We start from the raw sequence: 26666 nt of genomic DNA on the forward strand, positions 1-26666 counted from the left end.
TAAATTGTAATTTGTATGAAATTTGTATTGTTATTGTTTCTTTTGCTCTGTTACTTCATACAGGTTGTAGCAGGGAAATGGGCTATTTTAAAAACTCAGTAATTAAATAAAAGATATATATTTGCCAAATTACAGTATGCCATCTTAAAGTACATAGCATGCCGTTTAGTTCTTGAAGATGATATCCTTAAGATGACCTCTGTCTCTGCACAGGCATCTCTCTCATCTTCCATGCATGTTTCCCATGATGTAATAGTTTTACAATTGCCCATTTTCCTGCCCCATCTTGTATTTTGCTGGTACCAGCTTAATTCATACACCACTGTAATTTTAAATCTCTTCACTAGGTGCCATTTTATTTTGTAGTAATGTTTCTCTGTGTTTCCCTCTATTCTTTCTTTTGCTGCCATTTATCTGTTTTTATTCTATCCCTGCCATAGGTCGAAAAGTTGGCTTGTGTGAAAGGTAATCTTCCTTTTTCTAATATCAAAATTTTTCAGGATGTTCTTCAAATTGTAGCCTGTTCTCTAGATTCCTGTATGTTATGGCTAAATGAGCTTCTCTGCTTATATGTAGATGGTAATACAGACATATACGGTGTATCTTCCTGATTTGAATTTATTACTGAGAATGCTGATCAGTGTTCCATGTATAAGCTGGCACTTCAGTTTTATACCATTTGAATATTGGAATCAGTTTGATAAAATTAATTAGTTGGTATTGGTTAAAACTAATTAAAAGTATTGTTGTGTACTTACATGGACATAATGACAACCCTATTTATCTACTTCTGGCTGCTTAGAATATCTTGTGTAGATGGCTGTATGTCTGTCTGTGTGATGTGTGTGTGTGTATTCTGGTGAAGGCCATGAATGAAGTGAGATAGTATTTTTAAATTACTATTGCTTTAGGAGCTCAGTTGGTGTGAATAAAATGGAAGATCATTTCAACAATTCTGTTATTTTTGTAGGTCGGCAAGAAGAAATGATGACAGGATCTAACATATCCCCAAGAAAGAGGAGTTTGGAAGACTTGTTTCGTCCTCCATTGGATCTTATGTTTCATGGAACATTCCAGAATGTAAGCTGTGTTCTTTAGCTGGTACACAAATATGAATTTTAAACTACCCTCTCTTTTTTTTTGAAGTTTATTTGCTGTTTCATAATGTACTTGTTTACTTTATCTTTAACTTTAACTTTAACTTTAACTTTAACTTTATCCTCCAAAAAATCAACCCTTAAAAGTGAACATATTGTAACATGTTTCGTTGCTGAAGACGCCGTTCGGATTGTTAATTGGTTTATTTAACAACCTACAAGTCGTAACTACAATTGATTATAACACTGTTGCGGCGTTTTACACTTTATAACCCTATTCGCAATAATCTCTTCACACTGTTGCGGGGTTTCACACTTTATAACCCTATTCGCAATAATCTGTTCACTCTATCTTCAGTAGTCTACACATATTCACAGTACGGGAGCTATATAAGTGTCACTGTGTTACACACTCCCAGTTACTTCTCAGTTACCACAAACTATCGCTGATTAGCACACACATCCGATTCTTCTTTCCGCGACTGCTGCTATACTCCAACTGTGTTGCTCCGGCTCACACACTAACTCTCGCTTGCTGCTCAGCCAGCTTTTATTCCATTCGCTGTTGCCTGTTGCCCATGTCAACAGCAGCGTTGCATGCCATGTCACAGTAGGAAGTGGTGCTGTGTCACAGCGGGAAGCTGTGCCACGTCACAGTAAGCGCTGACTCACTTGCTACGTCACCGTGGCCAGAGCTGCCCGTGTCACCGCTGGGGAAGGAGGGGGTGTCCTCCATTGCGCAACATGTCACACTGCTCCCTCCTTAAGGCTGTTCGTCCCGAATAGCCTAATGGTGCACCCTGTTCCTTTTCTTTGGAGGCTGTGCTTTCTGCGTCTCCTGTTTCGGCTACTCCTCTCAGCGACTATTATCTGGCCATTACAACCGCTCCCTTCTTAAGACCAGCTCGTCTCGAGTGGATTCCTTTCAACTTGCCAGAAGATCCGGTTGTATGACATTCATTCGTCGCACATTCACTCTTCCTTGGGGCGCCGGTACTTCTACGTTACCGGTTCCTCCTGTGTACTATTCCATTTTTCGATTTCGGAGGGGGTCGACCCCTCCACCATGTCCAATCCTTGTGTATGTCTTCCCTGAGAAATTCTATATGTCGACTTGATGCGTTGTTTGCACTTGCTGACGTCATCATTCCTCCTGGTCTTCCCGCCACTTCCTGGCATGAGACCATGGCGCCAAGTCCTTTCTCCGGCATCCGAAGGTTCCCTGGGGAGTTTCCTTCTTGAAGGCATTTCTCCAATGTCGTGCCACTGTCATGCGACGGGATATCTTCCTGCAGGTGGCAGCCAACTTCATCTGGGATTCATAATCACCTTGGGTCCAACATTTCCTGAAGATGTTCCTCCGACGCCATGCCACTGTTGCATGGCAGGACACCGTCCTGCTGGTTTTCGTCTGCCGTGCCACTTCTACATGGCAGCTCGTCCCTCTGTGGAGCTGCGGCCAACTTCTTCTGGGGTCCGCAATTTTCCCGTGTCGAATTTTTCATTTTTCTCTTGTTTCGGTCCCTATGCCTTTTCTTCTTTGGTTCTCCGACCGGCATTACTTCGGCGTCTTCTATGGGTACCTCTCGTTCTGCTGCCTCAGGTTTCCTTTCCACTGAGGCCAGCTTTTCATCTTCTGGATGTGCCTCTGTTTCTCGGCAGGCCATCGTCACTCCGACTGGTATCACTATGGGGACCTCTTCTTGTTGTGCCGTCCTTGCTTGGTTTGCTGTCGTCTCCGCGGCAGTCTCTGCTTGCCAGGCTTTCGAGTCGGCGTCCATTCTTTCCTTGTTGGCGTCCATTTTCGCCTTAATTATTGCCAGCATTTCGATTATTCATTGCATTTCTTGCTTCTCCATTCTAGCCATCACTGTTCCCTCCCTCTGTGCCGGAATCACTTGGTCCTTTGCCACTACTAAGCTGGAAGGATGGGGTCCTGCCCCAGGACTCCATAACGATACTTCTTCTTCCACCAGACGCAGAGTTTGGCGCCCTATGTCCACAGACACATCATAGGCGTGCAGTATGTCCAGTCCCAGGATAAGCTCATCTGTGATATTCATGACGAAAACCCACATTGTTTTCGGTGCCACATAGTGCGGGGGGGGGCATGACTCGCTTGCTACGTCACCATGGCCAGAGCTGCCCGTGTCACCGCTGGGGAAGGAGGGGGTGTCCTCCATTTCACAACACGTCACAATATATTGTGTAATACATTAAGTGAGATCATTCAGGTCTTTAATATAATTAAGAAAAACTGTTACAGGGCATGAGAGCTGGCTGGAAAGCAGTTCCTCATACTTTTATTTTGTACAAGCTGAAAGATATGTATGTAAAAATTACAATATGTTTAGTAACAGAATTGCTGAAAACAATTTTCATCCAAGATTGAATGAGAGCTTGTGTACTGGCTCTATAAGTCCCTTTTCTTGACATTTAATCACTGTTATACAGCATTCTTTGGTGTGGAGGTGTCTTTGAAATGATGTCCTCACAGTTGAACTTCAGAGGACTAAAGAGATGGTAGTCTGATGGAATGAGTCTGTTCTAAATGGAGACTGACGTATCACAGTCCTTTCAGATTTTGCCATAGCTTCAGTTGGGGACGTGACATTGTCATGGAGGAGCAACATTTCAGGAACTTACCTAGTGTGATGAATTTGTCAGCTCTCATGTTTCACTTTTCTTGATGTGTCCAGATAGCGATCTGAGTTTGCTGCAGTCCCTGGAAGTAAACAGCTCACACAAATGAGACCTTTATCCTGGAGAAACTGTGGCTGTGACTTCCTGCCAATAGTGCCTTGTTGAATTTCTTTGGTTTTGGAAAACTGTGTGGTGCCATTCAGTTGATTGACTCATGGATTTTGGTTCAAAATGAGGGACTCAGGTCATATACCCAGTCATTACCATATGTATGTGACAAGACAGCCTTAGAAATCTTAACAGTGTAAGAGATTACTGACAGTGGTTTCCAGGTATCTTTTGTGCATCACATTATCATGACTGTGTGCTTACAATTCAACTGGCCACGCATCACAATATTTGTGGCTAAATTATCCCTCATTTCAAAACAATCTGTAGGAATTATGACATTGTAATTTACTTGACTGTTGCATACAGGCTTCTGTTACGCTTCCCAGCTGTGAGTTTTTTACAGAGACAATCCTATCATCTGCATTCTTACTTAGCCTTAAAGGATCAGGTTCCACATATCCCTTGTCCATGTGGTTATTCTGCACTCATTCAAGGCATTGTCAACTGTGGGGAGTGAAGCTGGAAGGAATAGCGCACCATCAGAGGTCTAAGAAGTGGGTACTACTGACCTGCTAGTCTTATGAAGGTAGTGGAAAAGTGATGAAAGAAATGGGAGTTTTCCCGTATTTTTCAAGGCAGGGGAGTGGGGTTAGAGACTGAACTGAGGTCTTGTTATGCTAGCAAGCATGAGTGATATATATTGTTATTCCTAAGAGAGTATAATTTATTTATAGTTATTATAATGCCCAGAGTTTTAGTACTGAAATTTGTATTGAACAGTCTGGAGAGTGATTGATGAAGCAATGTCATCTGACGGTGAAAATGAGCCTGACGAAGACACTAGCAGTGATGGATACTGTAGAATGAGCAGAAGCTGAGATGAAATTTAGTTAAGTAACAGCACTATTGGGAATCTGGTGGTGTTGATCCTTTCATTGGGGTCTCTGTGAATTGTAGATAGAAAAGGTACTCCATGTTAACAAGAATTCTACACCACTTCCTGTCTTTTCCTACTTCTTCATGGAAATGATCCATCTATTGCTGACAGGCTAATAAATGTTATGAGTACAACTATTATTTAGACACATTTGACTGTGGCAGTTGATGCTCATTACTTGCTGACTGTACAGGAGGCATAGGCCTGTTTTGGCTATAATAATGCTACTGTGAAATGTCATTTGACACAGAGTGAAAATTATTGGTCTACTGTTAAACAATTCTGTACCCCATTTTACTGGAGTTTAATGACTTATCTTTTTCCATATATTGAGGTTTTCACATTTTTGCAACAACATGAAGCATCCAGACTAGATATCTCCTTGACATGCTGAATAATGCCTATTCTAAGTTGTACATTCCACATGAACATTTAAGTATGAAGTTATTGCACTCTTCAGAGGGAGAGTTATTTCTTAGCTATTGGATCTTACTCTATTGAGTGGCTACATAATTCCAACCTGTGGTTGCAAAAGAGGTCCACAAAAAATTTCCATGTGACTTTATTTCAAAAGTAATTGGAAGTGAGTGATAGGAGACCTCATTCTATCCAACGAAGAAGACTGTATCCACAAGCCATTTAAATAACCTGTCTTAGAGCCTGATATGCTTGTCATTGGCCAGCTGCGGGATTGCTTTTGCATTGTCATTTGTGTTTGGTCAAGAATAAATCATTAACTACCATATTTATGATCTTGGTGCAAAGTCAGTCTGTGTATACATCTGCATTTTCATATTAGCCATCAAAGGTAAGCTTCTTAATCAGCATTCCATTACAATGTAGGAAGGAAAATATTTTAATAAACAAGTGTTGCAAATTTGGATTTATGTACATACAAACTGTGACAATTTAATTCCTTGAATGGCCCTCTGAAAGCAAAATTTACTTACCTGTGCACTAGTGCCTCCTGTTGCCTTTGAAATTCTCTCCTTGTGAAGCTATGGAGCTCGTGAGGCAGTGGTCCCACTGCCAGAAACTGTCTTGAAAATCATTTTCTGGAATACCTCATAGTGCTGCATTACCCCAACGGATGAAGCTGTTAGTTCTCATTGAATCAGAGGCTGGGTGAGCTACTGAGGAGGGCTTGGCACGGTTGTAAAAGAAGAGCTGTTGCTCCTGCTTATATTCAAAGCCAGAGTGTCCAGTCTCTAGCATAGTCACTATACTGACCAAGCTATCCCAGCTCAAAGATTAGAAAGTATGAAGAAAGAATGTGATACATTATATTCAGACTTGGTTCTCATAATACTGATTATTTCTTATTTTGAGACTGTAGCATGTCAGGGAATTCATTTTGGACATAGGTGAGGGTATTGAAACATAATTTAAGTGCTTTCTTTATGTCTTGGATTTATGAATGGAGTGTGCTGTATGTAGATGCCTTCATTGCTAAAACTTTCTTTCAAATAAATAAATAAATATAAAAAAAAAAGTACTGTCTTCTTGATGTGAGGCTGTGTAGGTAAGTAGGAGTTTACCAACATTTCAGAGGAGTATGCTGTCTCTATCTTCAGGGCTAAATAGTAAGCTGAGAAAGCAGGAAGATTAAGAACAATAACTGAAGAAGTTGTATAAATATAGATAGGGATAGGAATGCTGGGTGAATTGGTAGGAGAAAGAAGAGTGATAGAATCAGTGCTCTTAAATTGGTCATTCTTATTCCAGCAGAGATATGAGGGACATAATGGCATGAGTGACCAGTGGGAGGTACGGGTGGGTTCAGAGAGTAATGGGTTGCATGTAGAGGGCAGAGGGTGATAGTAGGATTAGACATTTGAGGATAGAGAGCCCAGATATGGATGGGAGGGAAGACAAGACACTTAGTTGAAGGCAGAGCATGGAGGGGAATGAAGAGAAGCTGGAAATGAATGACATGGGTGCAAGGACAGACAGTATTCAGTTTTGGCTTGCTCAGGGCTTGTACCTCAGCCTATATCTTCACCACTTATTCTAGATTCATCTTAGTCTGCTTGTTGCTTGCTTTGCTTGATTTACTCTCTGACCCTGAAGGTGTAGGCTATACCACTCTTTGAACCATCACTGGGCTTCTACCAGGTTACATGGTGTTACATCCCAGGCATAGTATTCTTCATAGTTACCATTAAGCGAATCTCAGATCAGACAAATTGTACAGAATTAACACTTTCTTTATGTTGCCCAACATTTTGGCTTGGTTGAAAGCTGTAACCCTCTTCCTCCTTCCATGTATGGTCACAGTGATTCTTTAAACACAATTCATGTTGACTACTCTGTGTGAAAGGTTATGCATGACTGTTTTGCCTTTGATGTAATGTGTCTCATTGTGTTCCTAGAATGGAAGATGACAAGCAAAGAATATATAAGTTCATAGATTTTAACAATTGACGTCTGTTTGCATACATACTGTGGCGTGTCACGCTGTGCATGATGCCACTCCCCCCCCCCCCCCCCNAGCAGTGAAGGCTATTCACAGTTAGCTCCGAGCAAGCATACAAGTCAGTTACAGCTCTCAAGTGAACGAGTTAGTTCTCAAGTTCTTGAGTTACGAGTTACGAGTCAGCCAGGCAGTCAACCAGCATTTGCAATGTAGTATTTGTGATACTGCAGATAGCAGTAATTGTCAGATTGTAATTTGGGTGATTGTAAGTGTGAACGTGAAATAAAATTCGCTATATCCACTAAGGTGTGAAGCTATTTGTCGCGTTATACACCCAATACGTGACAATACTTTACAGTTTATTAATTTTGTTAATAACAGGAGGCATGTGCACACTTGTCAAACAAGACTCAAAATATATACTGATAAGAATGTACATATTTACTAAATGTTTTCCTCATCCATTTGAATCCTCTATGGTTTTTGTGATCATTTTTTGAGATACAAATCCATTTGTACATTTCATCTATCTTACCCATTGCACACGGAACTCCTGTGGCAGAAATTCACAGCATATAGCAATGTACAAGTCTGTTATTCATGAAGCTGATTAGGAATAGAGGAGTGTATTAATATGTTTTTATTTTTGTTACCTACATGTGATATTACTAATGTTTCAGATAGACGTAACAACATTTAGTATAGACCCCCAATATCGGAGGGCATCCAAATTTGCTCAGTAATTTTAGAGATGAAGCATGTAGTTGCTTGCATATCTACATGCTAGGCTCTCATTTTATGCACTGTGTCCTAAGATTATGTCAGTAGATGCCAAAGACCTGTCCAATACTTTCAGGCTCGAGATGCTGGAGTAGCTCACCAAAAGTGGCTCTTGGTCAATGTGCAGAATGTACTGGAGTTCTCATGTCAGATTTTAAATCGTGATATATGGTCAAATAGAGCCATCAAGACTGTCATCAAAGAACATTTCGTTTTCTGGCAGGTAAGGTTCTTAAGTTTGTTGTGTTTACGGACCTGTAACCATTCCTTGTTTCCTTGCTCAAGTGTACTTTTACAGTACTTATCTACTTATCTGATTTTTCTAACTTTTGGCCCTGTTTTCTGTATGATGTCTGTTTCTGTATTGAATGAATAAAGTAATGTTTATGAAATGTGTTCGAAATTCTTGCCTCCAAAATTTGCTTTGTTCCTTGTCCTTTTAAGTTTCATGAAGACAGCATTTTATTGTTGCATTGTTGCATTGTACCTGTAATATTATGTTTGGCACATCTTTGTCCTCCCACCAATTTGTCTCCACAAGTGAGGAGTGAGAGGAGATTTGAGTAAATTTTGGCTGTGATTGGTTTTCACTAGGTTACTTGATTTTGAGAAGAGATTGCATGCGGTGGATGAATTTAACTTAACAGTCTTCCAATTCTACACCCAGTTTCTTTAAGATCAGGTTTAATATATTGTCATGAGATTGAATGATTATAGAATGGGTTTTGAATTGGTAATCAGATTTATTAACACTTAAGATTGCAGCTACAAGACACACTAGTGCTATCACTAATTCACACACTCCAGTTCACTACAGCATGCACCAAGTCTTCTCAGTCTGGTGTGTCTTCACTGGTTTTGTGGTAATGGCTCCCAACACTGTAGTGTTCTTAGCTTCCATGTTGACCCCCTTACTGACCGATGACTGTCTCACAACTAACTGACTCAGCCATCAGTTGGTCAGTTAAATTGCTGCTGGCCTTCACTAGTGCAGTCATTCCTGGCTTCAGGCTCCTCGAGATCCATGACCTAGATTTTTGTTCTCTGTTGTATATATACGTGTTTAGAAATTGTCTCTCCTGCTTAAGGAGGGAGGGGTTGGTCTTTCTGCATAGGGGATATGTTTGTTGCACTGTAGTATCAGCAGGAGTATATCCATGCTGTCATGACATCCAGGTCACTACGGACTCTGTGCACTCTTCAGGATTGTACTGTACTAAGTAACATTTATACAAGATATATACAGCGGTTTTCTGTCAATGCAGGCTTGTGCAGTAGGTTATGTCCTACTTATTTAACTATTCTGACACTGCACTTAGCCAGCTGAACAGTCATAGGCCTCACTGCTGCCTAGTTTAAGCCTCTTATACTTCTGTGCATGGCTTCTCCTTGTCCAGTACCATGTATGTTTGGATTTTCTGTCAATGCAGGCTTGTGCAGTAGGTTATGTCTTACTTATTTAACTATTCTGAAACTGCACTTAGCCAGCTGAACAGTCATAGGCCTCACTGCTGCCTACTTTAAGCCTCTTATACTTCTGTGCATGGCTTCTCCTTGTCCAATACCATGTATGTTTGGATTTACATGGTTTAGGATTACTTCTGCCTGTGTCCTGCATAATTTAGTTATGTTGTTGTACACATAAGCAATCTTGAAAGCCTTATGCAGTTTGCAGACTGATGTGCACTTGTCAGAATTTACAGTATCATGGAGTACTCTGATCTGTAGGAGCTGCGGTTTCAAGAGGTGAGCGTCCGCTGCATACTTCCAGGTGGGGCAGGCATAAGTCATAACTGACCTAATCAGAGCCTTATAAAGCATAAGTTTAATATTTGTACCTCAACTTCCACTTTTGAATAGAGAATATGTCCTGGTGTATGTGTACAAGGCCTTGGCTACAGTCCTTCATTATGGTTTCTCCATGTCATCATCCTGTCAAATGTGACACCAAGATACTTCACATTATTTACAAAGGGGATGTTCCTTCTATTTAGTTGTATGTCCTCAGGGACTCTGTGTCTTTTAGGGAAATTGCCTGTGTTTTCCCTTCATTGATCTTTATGTTCCAGTGCTCACATCACAACTTCACTGCAGTGAGGCCGCATTGCAGTTTGCAAAGAACACAACGATCATGCTTCTCTGTTGCGTAAATACAGGTATTGTCTGCCAACAGAGCATGATGAGTTCCAGGTGCCGTGGGGGAATTATTTATGTATAGCCTGTACAATACTGGGGCAAGGACGGGACCTTGAGGCATACCTGCTGCTATTCTTGGCATAGAAAATTCACCTTCTACCAGGACTTTAAATTTTCTGTCAATGAGAAAAGCAGTTAGCTGAGACTTGTTGAAAATTCTAATTCTTACAATTTATATATTAGGCCATAGGGCCATGTTGTGTCAAAGACTTTCTGAGTATCTGAGAACACAGCAGCTGTTGACATACTGTTGTTGAAAATTAGGGTGACATGATCTGACAGCCTCATACATTGAACTGTCATGCTATGATCTGCTCTAAAGCAAGACTGACTTTTATTTAGTAAGTTTCTTTTCTCAGTGTGTTTTTGGATTGTTCTTAAAATCAGAATCTCAGATAGTTTGCCTGTAGTAGATAAGGGGCTGCCTGGACGTAAGTTTTGAGGAAATATTAGGGCTTTGCCAAGTTTCGGCAGAGTTATAATTTCTACTTCCTTCCAGGGTGCTGGGAAGTGATCAAGCCAAAGACAGTGATTGAGTAAATGTGTTAAATGCCAAGAAGTTTTCTTGGAAGATGCCAGAGATATTAATTTGGAATGCAATCAAAACCACAGGCCTTTCCTAATTTGAAGGATGGTATTTTGTTAGAGGTATCACAGGATCAGAAATTAATAGTGGTGTCTTCATCAATGGTAACCAGCAGGGCTTCAGATTTAGCCTCCACATGTCTTTTATGGTCACAGACACAGAAAGACCTGCTCTCTGAACTGGTTTTCTGAGCAGTCTGTGATTCAGCCTGGGGTCCTCATTATATAACCTCAAAGTGTACTCAACAGAAAACGCCACTTCCAGCAGTTCTTCTGTTGCTGTGTTGGGTGATGTTGCTATACACACTGACTGCACAGAAAACACTATTACCAGCGATACTCCCATTGGTTAGTTGATGTTGCTTGATGTATTCCCTTGTTGCATCATTTTTTATTGTGTTATGACCTAGTAATGGATGTTTCTTCTGATTAAACTATTCTGGCTTTCAGCAGACATGCCATATTGCTCCCTCCTTAAGGCTAGTCATCCTGAGTAGCATACAGACATAATGCCTTTTATTCTTTTCAGCAAGACATGCCTGTGACATGTACATCCATCCTGCTTCTTGCTGGTTTCGACTCTTCTTCCATTTGTGACAGTGTGCATCTCTCTTTCTTAATGGATAAGGTGGCATACTGTTGTATAACTACTCCAGTTGCTCCCTCCTTAGGGTCGCTCTTTGCAAGTGGTTCCCTGATAAGGTGTGAACCAGTCCATGTGTACCACCATCAGCTTTGTTTTAGGATTCTGCTGAATCCTGTACACCATGTCATTTATCCAGATGACTACCCTGTATTGGCCCTTCCACAAGAATTGAAGCTTAAGAGACTTTCCTGTCTTGCAGACTGGGCGATAGAGTCACACTTGTTGCCCTCCTTGTAGCCTGCAGAGTTGGCCAGGTGGTTGTATCAAGTTTTTATTTGCTCACTGACCAGCTTCAGATGTTGGTAGACAAAATTTGTAAATATTGTATAGATGGTCTACTAGATCTGGTGTGTGATGGATGGTGAGTCATTCTTTGTCAGGGGTTGCCCCAAACAGCAGGTTGCAGGGCAGGCAGAGTTCTCTTCCAAACACTAGGCTAGCCAGGGTCAAACCCATAGTGTCATGGGTGGATGCTCTGTAAGAAAGGTGGAAGATAGATAATCTTGCATCCCAATCCCTCTGGTTTGCTGCGACGAGTTTTCGCAGGTGCTCCTCAACCATTTTGATGTCATGCTTCATCATGCAGTCTGATTGTGGGTGTGGGGATGTTGTATCTTGCTTACTTCCTATATGTCAAAACTTTCTGCATTAAGCGGGACTTGTAGTTATGACCCTGATCAACGTGTAGGTTTCACGATACTCTGAATCAGCAGAAGAAGTTGGTAACTGGTGCTTCCTCCACTGTCAATGCCTCTTGGTTGTGAATGCCATAGGCCTCCAGCTACTTGGTAAAATAGTCCATAGCGATTAGAAGGTATCAGTTTCTGAGGGAAGGGTTCTGTGACATCGATGGTTATCCTCTCAAATGGGGCTCTGATTTTGTACTGATGCATAAGGCCCTTACTCCTGGTTTGTGGGTTTCGGCTGGCTGCTCATGTGTCACATGCTGGCACCACTCTTCAGCATTGCGTCTTGCCTGAAGCAAGTAATACCTCTGTCTAGGGGCTTGTTAACACTCAGGTGTCCTTGTGGCGGTACATCATGTAATTTGGTCAGTACCTCCTTCACTTTACACCTATGGAGGACTATCTGAGCTGCTTAGACCGTCTGTCAGCACACTCCGAGTGGTGCTTCAGTATGTCATCTTTTACTACGAGACTTCCATTGGGTCCAGTAGTCCTTGTACTTGGGGCTGCGGTCAGCGATATCTTTCCAGTCTGGGCATTGTGCAGCCTCTATTTCTTTTAGAATAGGTCCTATGTTATAGTATTTTAGCTGATCTCTACATATGGTGGTTGGGTCCCATCTGTCTCCTGCTTTGGCCTCAATAACTTGCACCTGCTTGACTTTGCCCACACCTAAACTTTTTGACAGTGTTTGCACTCTTCTCAGTATGGCTGTTGAAAAGACCATCAGCATCATTGTGCTTCTGGCCTTGGCGGTGCATGAAAGTAAAGTTGTATTCTTGCAGGCACTGAATCCAGTTTACTGTTTGCTCTTTGAGGTTCTTAAAATTTATGAGACAGATTAGCACAGAGTGGTTGGGGCTCAAGTGGAACTCTTGTCCTTAGAGGTACCCTTGGAAATGTTCTTGTGGTCTTATGATGGCCAATGGTTCCCACTGGATGGTGCAATAGTTCCTCTCTGCCTGTTAGTGTCTTACTGTAGTAGCTGTCACATGTTGTTGTGACAATAGACAGGATTTGGATTGGTAATTGGATTCCCATAGCGTTCACATAGCTATGTTTATTTGTCTGTAAAAGTGTTGTATCAGGCCCCTTTATGGTTAACTTTGATCACAGCATCCACAAATGAAGAATTCATGGATGTTTATTTTATTTATGGAGTTTGCAAAGGAAGTATCAAAACAGTAGTTTAGGAATTTTGGCAGCTTCTGAACCAGAATATTTAACAAGATGTTTGTGAGCAAGGAAACATATTACTCAAAGTAGGACACAGTCGAAGAATTCCAGAGAAATTCGTACCAAGCCAATACACCTATGGTGAACTGTGCATCACATAAGATTTTTACCAATAACACAATCAGTGTATTCAAACTACTCAACCTCAAGACTTGTTTGTTCTCGTTTTGTTGGTGGATTATTGGACATCACCAGCTTTATAATCACATTACATTATTTACTGAAAAACAGTTTAATAAAAAAATTGCCAGTTGTCACGGTTTTCACTTGTGATCCTACCACATTCTTCATTGTACCATGGAAACCAAACAATAGGATTCGTTTTTAATGAATGTTTGGTTCACTGTCAATGGATATTACTTGATGGGACCATTTGTCATTGGGGTTCACATGATGACAGCTTATAATCTCAGTTTATCAAGATGCAAGTGCCACATCTGATAGAAGGTATTTATCTGCAAACAAAATTAACCCATCCACTGCAAAGCACTTAGTGTCCAGCCATATCATCTGTAATGACTTATTTTTTAAAACTCTCTCAAATATGGGACTCAAGAAGTCTTTTAATTAATATGTACTGATTTTTTTTTCCTTATATTATGAAGATGGTTTGGGATTTTTACTGCCCCTGTGGTGTTAGATGTGTTCCCTATCTGCATGTAGTAGTTCCTGAATTCTCCTATAGATGGCATGCAAAGCAGCAGAGGTGTCTGACTTGGTGTTAACATTAGTGTAAGATGGAAGTATGATCCCGGAAAGTTTGAATTCATTCAGAAAGTTAGGAGATGATTTCGTATCTATACTGTAAGGTTGTATCTCTATTGATATGGGCATGGCAAGAATGCATATTGAAGGTACCTGTAACATTATAGGCTCAGCAGCATGGAATTTAGGGATGTGATTTCATCATGATGGTGCACCATGTCACATTGACTATCTGAATTAGTTCCTGTATTGCTGAAGTGGTCATAGCATTTCACAGGCCTGTCCTCTGAAGTCACCAAATCTCTCGCTCCTTGATGTCTTCTTGTGGTGGCACAGGAGGAACATTATCCAGCTACTTACATAATGGAGTATGCCATAAGTATTTGAAATACAAAAATTTTGTTTGGAAACCTGCAACGCTGTGTGTAGAGAATGATATAGGTATCTTTGAGCAGGTACTAACATAATTAAAAATTGATTTCTATTTGGTAATTGTCTGACAGTGTAAGGATGCTGTGTGATAAGTATCTGGTGACTGCTGTTAACTGCTGTCGTAACTATCAAAGAAAATCAGAAATTGCAAATATTATTTTTCTGGACATTATCCATCATCCTCTTTTAATTTAAGTCACAGAATTTTGGAGATTGGATTCTGTCTCCATCTTCAGGTAAACCCTACTCATTTGGTCCCAATCGATAGAGCTGATCCCTGAATCTGAACCAAAACATTTAAATTTCTCTGGTTTATTTTTATATTTGTCCACCTTTCAGCAGCAGCCATAAGTTTGGCTATGCCTGTATATAGAATACTGGCCTTTAATGACATCAACTAACAGTTAATAGTTGTCATGAGTCTGACTTAATGATCTTATTGTCAAGATGAATGTAAGATATTCCAGTTACAATACCTAAAGCAGTTTATTCAAGTTAAGTTTATTAGGGATATAAATTTTGGCAGTATACACCTCAAGTGGTTACTGTTTCACATTTGATTTGTACTATTGAAAAGGCAGTTCACATGCCTCTAGTAGGAAAATAATATTTTGTTTGGTGTCTGGAATTGTGTCAAAGATATTCAAGTGCGTTTTGAATCCTGAAGCCCGGGTTATGTATTTTGACAACTTTTTCACCAATTGAGATCTTTTGCAGAAGATTCAGAACAACCAATGCTGTGACAGAAAATTGATTTGGACATATATTTTCCAGCCTCCTCATTAATTGCAAAAGGATATAAGAGAAACCTAGGACTGTCAGTTTGAATTTATGTTCCTCTTTGTCATGTAAAATGGCAACAAATTTCTATCCTCTTTCTTTTTCTTAATCTTCCTCCATTTTTACAATGAGAAACATCGTGATAAATTCTTGTATTATATTATTGTATTACCATTACATTATACAAGAAGTTATTATAACATTTTTCATTGTAAAACTGGATCCATATCATTCTGCAGTTCAATAATAATGTATTGTGTGTGTGTGTATATATATATATATATATATATATATATAGGTGGTATAGTGACTGGCCATGGGCTGGATGACCAAGGGGTTGGAGTTTGAGTCCCGGTAGCGTAAAAAATGTTCTCTTTTCCACATTGAGACCGGCTCTGGGGCCCACCCAGCCTCCTATCCAATGAGTACCAATGGCTCTTTCCCTAGGGGTAAAGCGGTAGGGACATGAAGCTGACCACTGACTTCCACCTAGTGCTGAGGTCAAGAAAATGTGAATCTATACATCCACTCACCCATGTGCCTTCATGGTGTACTGCTTAATTAGACAAGAGCAGGGACAACTTTGCAATACCTTTTATATTTATATATTTATTTATTTACAGACTGCCTGATGATGATCCACATAACCTAAACATGTAATGGATGAATGAGACAATAAAACTGATTAAATTACTGGCTTTTTATTGATCCTAACCAATTTTATAAAAATTTTATTTATTCTATTGGTAGCTCCCATACCTCAAAATCTGTATTTGTTTGATCAACCCAAATACTGCCAGTATAGTTTGAGCACCATGATTTTTATGACCGTATTCAAATGACTTATTATTAACTCAGTAATTCTTTTGTATAGAACTATCTGAAACCAGTTTTCTTTTGCCACATTTTCTTTTGATGTTCCTTATGTTATACTCATATTTATAAACTGAGATTTTTTGTGAAAATGGACAAGTGAAAAGGGTCCCATATTTATGGTATTTTGGTGTACTTTTTACAATAAATTCACTGAAGTGTTATGGTAGTTTGGTCTTTATAGGTTAATCTTTAGTTGACCATAGTTCAACAGTTCTAATGAATCAGTATATGGAATGGTGGTGTCAATTATATGGAAGGACCTGTATCAAATTATGCTAAAAAGAGAAACAATTTTTAACCAAGTACAAGAGTAGAGAGTATGTATTTACATGTTGTTTCTTATGGCAAGTGAATCACATTTGGTGAGGCTTATGCAGAAGAGTTTAATTTCAGGTATATTTGGACAGTGCAGAAGGTCAACGGTATGCTGCCTTCTATGGTGTGTCGGATTGGCCGTATGTAGCGGTCATAGATCCACGTACAGGGGAGAGTCTAAGAGTGTGGAATGAAATAAATGGGTCTTCATTTTGTGATACTTTACTGGAATTTCTTTGTCAGCAACAGTCAATGCAGATCCCCCAAAAGAGAGCAAAACTCTCAAACTCTCCATTGACTGCAGAGGTGTGTTTTATTATTGGTTGAGATTTTACCTTTACTTTTAAAAGAGTGCATAATTTGATGTTACAATTCTAGATTATCAGCAAATGTGTTTCTTTCTGGAAATATTAGGTGTTCTTTCATGAACAAAACAAGTGTATGAACTTGTGATAATCATATTGTTTGTGAAAACATTACTGCCTATGATTGCCGGTGGAACAGTACTGACACAACAACTCTTTGACTTTTCCATAGAAATTCACTGAAAGCAGATATATAATTATTCTCTGGTACTCAATTAATGTACCTTAATTTAGAGGGATTTTTTAAATGAAAATCTGCATCCAGCTCTACATTCTTCTTTTCAGGATGCTCCAAATGGTGTAGTTCATACATCACCTAGGCATGTTAATGTACTTGAAATTTCGTCTCCTTCAGGGTCTTCTGTTCCCTGTGCTGCAGAAACTGCAAGTGATTTAACACCATCAGGTTGTGTCATTCCATTGGCTCTTGTAAACAAGCCAACTATTTCTGGTCCGGTAAGGAATTGGGATATTTCAAATCTTCATTGTTCCCTTAAAATTAATTTTTATGTATTTGTTAAGAGTGTAAAGAGCAGAAAGATGTTGTACAGTAGAGTACACATATTTTCAAACTGCATTCTATGCTATTTTGAATATCTAGTTGGCTTTAGTGTTCATTCATTTCAAATAAAACCCAATTGTTGCAAAGCTGTCAATATGCATTACATTCTATAGCCAAAAATTAATATTCCATATATTTTGTTAAATACAGTATTTATTATATTTGGCAAGATTGTAACATATACAGTGTACACTTGCGAGGCATGCTTCTCAAATTACTTTTAAGAGAAGAAAATGCACCTTGTATGGGAAAGGGAAGTGATATTCTGCAGTTCTACACGTGCATTATTTCACATAGACTGAATGCTGGAAATGGTGTTGAGCTCTTCTCTTATAATATTTAATTCACGTGCAACTGTTCATGGTTAGCTGATATTCAGATTAGGTTGGTTATTTCAGATGGGATCAGTTAGGTTTACTAACGTTTTCAGGAGAAGGAAGGACAGGCAGTGTGATATTTATAACAGTTCAAAATATTGACATCACACATCAGACTACTCCCTAAAACTATCATTATGCCAGGAAATACAGGTTCAACAAAATGAAATTCACGATTTATGGAGATATTAATTTGGAGACTTACCTACTTTCAGCAGCATGGTATATGTCATGGCTATAATAAAAGAAAAGCAACAATAAATTAATATATGTATATCTAAATAATAGCATAGTCGGTATAGTGACTGGCTACAGGCTGGATGACTGAGGGGTTGGAGTTTGAGTCCTGGTAGGGTCAAGAAATTTTCTCTTCTCCATGTCATCCAGACTGGCTCTGGTGTCTACCCAACATCCTATCCAATGGGTACTGGGAGCTCTTTCCCTGGAGCTGAAGCGGCCGGGTTGTGAAGCTGACCACTCACAACCACCTAGTGTTGACGTCAGGAAAATGTGGATCTATACATCCACCCCCACCCCCCCCCATACGCCTTCATGTCACAGTGCTCAATTAGTTAAGCACAAGGACAACTGTACCTTTTTATCTAAATAAAAGGTACAAAAATACAGTGTACAAACATTCAAATTTTTCAGAATTGAGGTATTCATGGCTGTTCCTATGAAGAATATGGTCTGTTGGGTTTTAATGCCATTTAATTCACACCACATTGTGTGAGAAGAAAATATTGCTTCAATATTCAGAGTAAACCAAGCAAGAAACTTAACAGAAACAGGTGGCTTAGCTTCCTACATGCTTCTGCTGGTTTCTTGATTGTCTTAGTCTTTTTACCCTGACAATGGAGGTGATATGTATCTCTGAGATGTTGGACTGTCTCCAGACTATACTCTTAACTTTGGACTCTTACTTTATCATTGCAACATAATTTTACATGATGTTTACAATGTCACAGACTATGCCACTTCATCAGTGCCTTTCTGAACTGTAGGCTATTGTTTGAGTTCGCTGTAAAAGGGTCAGAACCCTCTAAGGACATATGGGGATATCTTTGTAAGGTCATATTTGTTGTGATCTTGTATAATTCTTCAGCATGATCTCAACTTCAGTACATTTCATGTGCCTGGAATTCTGTTACATTGACTGCTTCTTTCAAACTTGAAAGAATTCAAAGAAAATTTGAATCTTTATGCCATAGTAGATATGTTATTGGGACTTGTGATAATAGATATAATGATGCATAGTTTAAGTTGAATCTTTCAGCTCCTCAGTCTGGAGAGCATTAACTCAATGCTCTATTTCTCATCACTGCCTTTAAACTTTGTATGAAGTTATTAGCAATATCCCATGATAATTACCACATTAGTTTTCTTGCCCTTTATGTGAATTGGTACAATAATAGACTCCTTCAACTGATTAGGCAGTTCTTCCTTACTCCAAATAGAATTATTTAGTTTATAAATCTCAGACCATAATGCTTCACCTTCTGCTTGAATCACTTCTGCCAGAATTTGATTACTACCTGGTGATTTATACCATTTCAACATTGGAATAGCAGTTTCAACCTCAAAAGTACTAGGATCAGGTACTGATGGTTCAGCTGTATGTACTTCTGTCTGCATAAAATCACAGACACTGTGTACGTTCAATAACTGACAGAAGTACTTCTTCCACCTATTCAAAATAGTGTGGGAATCTGCAAGCAGATCACCATTNTTACAATAATAACAATAATAGACTCCTTCAACTGATTAGGCAGTTCTTCCTTACTCCAAATAGAATTATTTAGTTTATAAATCTCAGACCATAATGCTTCACCTTCTGCTTGAATCACTTCTGCCAGAATTTGATTACTACCTGGTGATTTATACCATTTCAACATTGGAATAGCAGTTTCAACCTCAAAAGTACTAGGATCAGGTACTGATGGTTCAGCTGTATGTACTTCTGTCTGCATAAAATCACAGACACTGTGTACGTTCAATAACTGACAGAAGTACTTCTTCCACCTATTCAAAATAGTGTGGGAATCTGCAAGCAGATCACCATTCTCATATTTCACTAAGTTTCTTCTAAATATATTTATTCCCCTATACAGTATTCTGATGTTGTTCTTACTGTTTGTTGCAAGCTCATTAATTTTGTCTTTCAGATATTCCCTCTTTTTATTCCTGAAATGCCTGCTGGTTTCACATCTTATATTATTCAGATTATTCCCATTTATTTCACTTGGATCCTGTAACCAATGTAATTCAGTTTGTTTCCTTTTATCTAATAATTTTGACCACCCATCATCAAACTGTGGCTTATGCTTCTTGAATTCGTAATAACCTACACTTTCTTTGGCAGAAATTTTGATATTCTCTCTAATACTTTGCCAAGCTCTATTAATATCCACCTCATTGTGTAAGTTTTCCAAAGCTGTGAACCTATTTTAGATTTCAACATGATACTGCTCTTTACCCTCTAATTTGTTCAATTTCTTGAGATTAAACCTCTCCATATGAAATCTGTGTGTTGTTTGTTTACTCACTGCCAGTCTCTCCGTAACTTGCCAGCACCAGTTATTGGTATCACAGGCTACTGCCCTGAATAATAATCAAGTAAACTTCCAGCATTTATACAATTTAGTGGAGTTTCATTCTGTTTTTTGTTTGTACAACATACAGAAGGGCCTTATGAATACGAGCCATCCAACTTTAAATGGGAATCGAAACATTACAGAAGTGTTAAGATTTTGTAGAGGTTACAGCTTTAATCTATATTCATAAAGGTTCACACCTAGATAATAATGTCCTCCATAACCCTCTGAGTGAAAACTGTATTCTAAGACCCACAGAGTCTTCCACTTTAAACATTTGCAGTCAAGAGTTTTGACAGTGCTGGAACTTGATGGCCTTTGAATTGGGATATCTGTGTATGGCAGTATTGATGGAAAATGCCAACACTGTGAATGCTGTTAGGAGATAAGCAAAATCAGAATTGTACTTTTCTTCTCTGCCTTCATCTTTGCATTATTTAGTTTACAGAATTTCCATGTTTCTGGATCTTTGATTTCATGTGCCTGCTTTCTTACTCTTTAACTATCCATGGATTGGACATTATTGTACTTTAGATAATTTATGACTTGTAAGATGTAAATTCAATTTTTGTTGGTAGATATCTTCACCATCCACTAGTGCAATACTGCCATTGAAAAACACTGCCATATCTGAGAATACTCATGCCACATCATTTACACCTGTGCCAGCTACCCACACGCCAGCAGAAAACAATGTGCCTGCTTCCGATTCTGTAAGTGTGTTGCTCTTTCCCTTGCAATTGAATGATTTCAACACATTCAGGCCCATGGTCAGAAACTTATGATGCTGCTTACTCTGTTAAATGCGTTCAGTTAGGTTCTTATAGTTTCCTGGAGTCAGTAGATGATTCTTTCAGCGATCAGATATTGATATAGAATATTTAGGATAACATGTAAGAAAAATCTTGCACAAATTGTTATTTCAGTATTTTTCCAGAAGCTCTCTGGGAAAGGAAGAATTGGCTCAAGGGATAGTTTGATTTAATTTTCAGTTAGGCCTGAAAGTGTTAAGTAATAGAAATACAGGTGCAACTGTGGCAAAGCACCATGTCGAAAGGAACTGTGCAGAATATGAAATAGACTTCACCTAATGTGTGATATAGGTTTAGTGGTTCATGTTGTACAGAACCTCAAGGTTGACACACTGCTTGTGTCCTGTCAGACATCAAAATGACATTTGTTTGTGTTACATTCCGCAGCATCTGGCATTAGCTGTTGCAGTGACATTTAATGATTTGTGGATATCCAGCTGTTATCTTTGTAACATTAGGTTAGTAAATTTATATGTCTGTTTTATCTTTAGCAGAAAGACAGTTAAGATATACAGGCAGCAAATTTAGATTGTCATATAATATTATGTGGCATAACTAACAAAGAAATTCACATTCTTGTTTTAATCTTGTCGTTTAAAGAATGGAATATATGTTGATTGTATAAATGTCATAGCCCTTACAAAAGTTTAATGTGGTGTACATTTCTCTGTATTTTAGAAATCCATGTTGGATGCGAATGAAGATGATCAAATTGCAGCAGCAATTAAAGCATCATTAGCAGAAAAAGTTTTTAATGGAATTGATTCTGCAAGTAATGAAAAGTCCACAAAAAAGAAAATTGACTCTTCAAGTTCTGATGAAGATGAAACTAGTGACAAAGAAAGTTGGAAATTATACCTTGGGGCTGGTGATGGTAAATATTACATATGAAATAATAGGGTGAAAATTTTTCTCATGTTTCATTTTTTAATACAACTATAACTACTCGTAGTTCCTGACAGATCATGTATATGAAGAACCCTTCTGTTAATTAAATAGCATATCCTACCCATATAGCCACATAAAGTGTAAATTATATAGAACTTGTGAGTAACCTCATTTTAAAAATCTACCAGCTTCCTTTTAAGAACCAGATGTGAGGAATACTAGTATTTGCATGGCAGCTAGACTTCAAGTTTGCATTTCTGTACTTTGTTTTTGGGTTGTTACTATTTTAGTTTGCTACATGGAAATATCTACTGGTGATAGTAGGACAGGAAGTTACTACTGCAATGTCAATAAATATAAATATTTTGTAAGTGAAGATTATACAACAGTCAGAAAAACAATTTTGTTGTAATACTATCAAATAAGGCAATGCAAGGCAGTTTTTTGCACATAAGAAATCTTTGGTGACTGGCCCTTAACATAGTAATATCATGCATCACTGTTGTTTGGAAATCCGCAGTATGAATCCTGGCCAGGTAAAACACCAAGCCTGATGTTGTTCGTCAATTTCCTCAATCTTCCAAGGCATATGCCACAATACTTCTGCTTAAGTAGGCCATGGCTGTTTACTCTTGTATCCCACTTCATTTATGAACCTACCACATCATTTCGTAATACATAAGTTCAGTATCTGGTAGATTATTGTCATGTGTTAGGTGACTATCATAAAGTAAATGAACAAAGAGTATATCTCGTATGTGACACTGGTTATTTGGAAATACGGAATATATGAAGATTCAATGTAATATTGAGCATATTATAATAATTATGTGTGAAATCTATATACACTAATATAATTATTTTTTCAGTTGTGGAGATGTGTTTCCTTCTTCGTTATCCTGATGGTACAAGAGAACAGCTTGTTGTCCCAGCAACTGCACAGATCAGGGTGAGAATAGTCATGTGTGTGTGTGTGTGTGTGTGTGTGTGTGTGTGCGCGCACGCGGCTACATGCATGTGTCTGCATATGTGTGCATGCAATTTTGCTTGTGTGGCGCATGCATATACTCATGTATAAAATTTAGGGAAAGGAAAGTTTCTCTTCCTGGTGTAATCTGTTTCCAGCAGACTACCCACTGTGTGATACTATTACAGACTGGACAAACTCCTCTGCTAGGTGGTGGTGTGATGGACTCTGCCAAGCTATTTGCCATACATTTCAAACTTCTAGCTAGTGTTACTCAGAAGTAACACCTTATATAGTGAAGTTGTGTGTTGTGCCCTCTTTGCTATGCATTCTATCAGAAAATAGCAGATTCAGTGAACAACACATGTAAGATTAAAGTATGTAAAGCTATAATCTTGTCTGTTGTTTTGTATGGTCATGTAAGTTGGTCATGCAATGTAAGGGAAGAACATAGATTAAGGGTGTTTCAATATAAAATACTGATGAGAGTATGTTTACATAACAAGGATGAAGTAGGAGAAGGCTGGAGAAATTGAACTATACTGGATCCACCACCACTGGAATGGTATTGTGGGAACATCCCACGTATTATCACGTCAAAGTCACCAATGTGGGAGTCGTTGATGATCTTCACCACACGCGCTTCCAATCACGTCGGCGTAGCTACCGCCTCATCACTCCTACAACCGCGCTCGCACCGCGGACAACTTGCAAGCAGCAGCATCACTTCTTGCAAGGGGGGGAGTGATGTGGGAACATCCCACGTATTATCACGTCAAAGTCACCAGTGTGGGAGTCATTGATTATCTTCACCACGCGCGCTTCCAATCACGTCGGGGTCACCAATGTGGGTTGTCTCTCCATATGACATCCCACAGTATATGAATAAATGTGTTTGGTGTTGATACAGTTTTTTGAACACAGTCTGTTATGAAAACAGAAAGAACATTTAGGATAGAATTTGAAGTGCTGAAGCAGGGATAAATTCCAGTTCCAATTTATGTGGCTGCATAGGATGCTCTTCAGCTCAGTACTGAAAATTCTGTTAAATGATGTATCCATTATGATAAAAATGGCCCTTATCAGATACTATTAATTGCATCAGCACATCTGCATCATTTTCCAAAAATTAAAAAATCAGAGACTGGGATGTGCCATTTTATCCTAATTCTTCGGGTGGTGAGTAACCTGAATTTTGTAATGATAGCTATTTGAATCCTTATGTAAAATTCGTTGAACAGTCATGTTTTAGATTTCTAAAGCCACTGAATGTGGCACAATTGCGCTGGATTGTACGTTACATTTTAAATATTCTCTGGTGTGTGAACTAACTAATCTTTAAGTTCCACAAGAATGAACACAAAATTTTTCCAATTTGTAATTCTTCTATCCCTTAGCACATCAAATTCTAGCCTGAAAGCTCTCTCTGTATGGACAGTAGAAATTTTAGCCTGAAAGCTCTTTCTGTATGGGCAATAGATAGTATTTGACACAAAGTTTCAACCATGGACTTACAACAATTCACAGGCTAGTTTGCAATGATTACTGCATATGCTTATGAGTGGTATCATACAGACACACCTGCCCCAATTCCACTTCCCCTTGTACAGCAGTGTATTCTAAAACACCCAATCCATTGGGTAGATCTTGTATAATGAGGAGCTCCACTTTGGTTGGGGGTGAGGTTGAAGGTTATTTTTTCTTTTTCAAATGGATGAGAGGAACAGGTCAGAAATATTCTAGTCAGGTAAGCAGCATTCATTGTATTAACAGTGCTTTTTAAACTTTGTATGACATGTACCATTTTTGGGATTATGATTGTGAATGTGAATTTGGCTGAAAGATTGAGGGACGTGATAAAGGTCTCAGGATAGCTGGTTAGCAGGCTGATATTCAGACATAAGAAATTTGGTTCAGTCTTGACTGCCTTAGGAGCTGAAGTGGCTGTGGCTCCATAAGAAAGTTCCAGTGACCAGGAACAATGATTTTTTATGGTAAATGATATTCACAAGGTACCCGATAAACTTCAGATCACTCCCCCCAACTCATCCACTGTTACCCCACATATAAATACTCAATCCCAGATAGGTTGTGAGGCTGTAGAACATGTTCCTGCAGTTAACTCTTTCAAGATATTCCATCAGAATTTCTGGGGACTGAATAAATCTCAGCCTAAGCTTAAAACATTAAATGTATTCCATCAAAATATAAGAAGAGGGCTCCAGCATAAAATTGTTGAACTGACCTGTATGCTGTATAGCCATGACTTAAGTCCACACATTATTTGTATCACAGAACATTATTTGGTAGAGCAGAAATTATTAACAATAAAACCTGAAAATTATTATTTGGCCTCCAACTTTTCACCTCAATATAATATTGGAGGTGGAGCGTGCATCTACTGTAAATCCGATCTGAGCTGTAATGTAGTGGATATTTCCAAATATTGTATTGAAAGGTCATAGAGGCTTGTGCAATTCAGACGAAAATTGGTAACAATATTTTTATATTTTTATGTATTTATAAATCTCCTAGTGGTAACATCCAAGTATTTGTCAATCAACTAGAAATAATTTTAAAATTTTTATATAAGCCTAAGTTAGAAATTATATTGTGTGGTGATTTTAATGTAAACTTTTTAAGTAATTCAAACAATGTTCACCAGATAATCTCACTTTTGTATACATATAATTTATGTCGCGTTGTCGACTTCCCTACAAGGATAACCAAAGAATCTAGCACTGCTATAGACAATATATTTTTGGATTATAATAGGTTAAACACTGTTCAAGTCTATTCGGTAATGAATGGGCTCTCAGACCATGATGCACAATACTTGATGATAAATAATGTTTTTGAATCTCAAGTAAAGAACAGTAGGCTTGTTAGGAAAAGACTAATAACCAAGTCTAGAGTCTTAAAATTTATTGACATGTTACACAATGAGGAATGGGACGGTACCCTGGATAACACAGATGTTAATGCTAGTTTTAATAAATTTTTGAGTACCTTTTTAGTTAATTTTGAATCATGTTTTCCTATGCAATCTGTGGTAAATACTGTGTATAATAATCAGTGGATTACTAATGGAATTAGAGTGTCCTGTAGGCGTAAAAAATATCTTTACATGATGAGTAGAGTAACTAGTTGTCCTAAATTAAAAGAGTATTATACTCGATATTGTTCCATATTAAGAAAGGTCATCTATAAAGCAAAAGAAATGTATTATAATGATTTGTTAACCGAATCCACTAACAAATCCAAGGTGTCATGGAAAATTATTAACAACGAAGTGGGTCATGCTTCCAAAAAGAAGTTTATTCCCACAGAATTAAGATGTGATAAGAAAACAATCCACATAAATACAGCAGCTGAGTCTTTTAACACATTCTTCATAGACTCAATAGATCAGATAATTAGTCAGTTTCCTAACAATGAAGGTGCACATCCCACAATTAGATGTAGCCTTTTTGGCAGCTATCCAGATATAGTTAATGTTCCCATTACTCCAGCGGAAGTCTTAAGCACAATTTTTTCATTAAAGAATAAGACCTCTAGTGGATACGATGGGTTGTCTAATAAAATTATCAAGTTATGTGGGGCGCAGATAGTTAAGCCCCTTACTCACATCTACAATCTTTCCTTAACAACAGGTATATA

The 26666-nt window shown here is 38.5% G+C and overlaps 1 protein-coding gene across 1 annotated transcript in view; it reads left to right on the top strand.

Moving 5' to 3' along the window:
• Nucleotides 1–26666, top strand: part of LOC111867492 (UBX domain-containing protein 7) — a 38000-nt gene that overhangs the window by 5642 nt on the left and 5692 nt on the right. Inside the window, exons 3-9 of the mRNA XM_023857428.2 lie at nt 971–1080; nt 8061–8207; nt 16520–16747; nt 17092–17262; nt 20918–21052; nt 21830–22025; nt 22909–22988. Of these exons, the coding sequence (XP_023713196.1) occupies nt 971–1080; nt 8061–8207; nt 16520–16747; nt 17092–17262; nt 20918–21052; nt 21830–22025; nt 22909–22988 (1067 nt within the window). The remainder of the gene's footprint in view (nt 1–970; nt 1081–8060; nt 8208–16519; nt 16748–17091; nt 17263–20917; nt 21053–21829; nt 22026–22908; nt 22989–26666) is intronic.

This window comes from Cryptotermes secundus, unplaced genomic scaffold, assembly GCF_002891405.2.
Source record: "Cryptotermes secundus unplaced genomic scaffold, Csec_1.0 scaffold879, whole genome shotgun sequence".
In the NCBI taxonomy this organism is placed as follows: Eukaryota; Metazoa; Arthropoda; class Insecta; order Blattodea; family Kalotermitidae; genus Cryptotermes; species Cryptotermes secundus.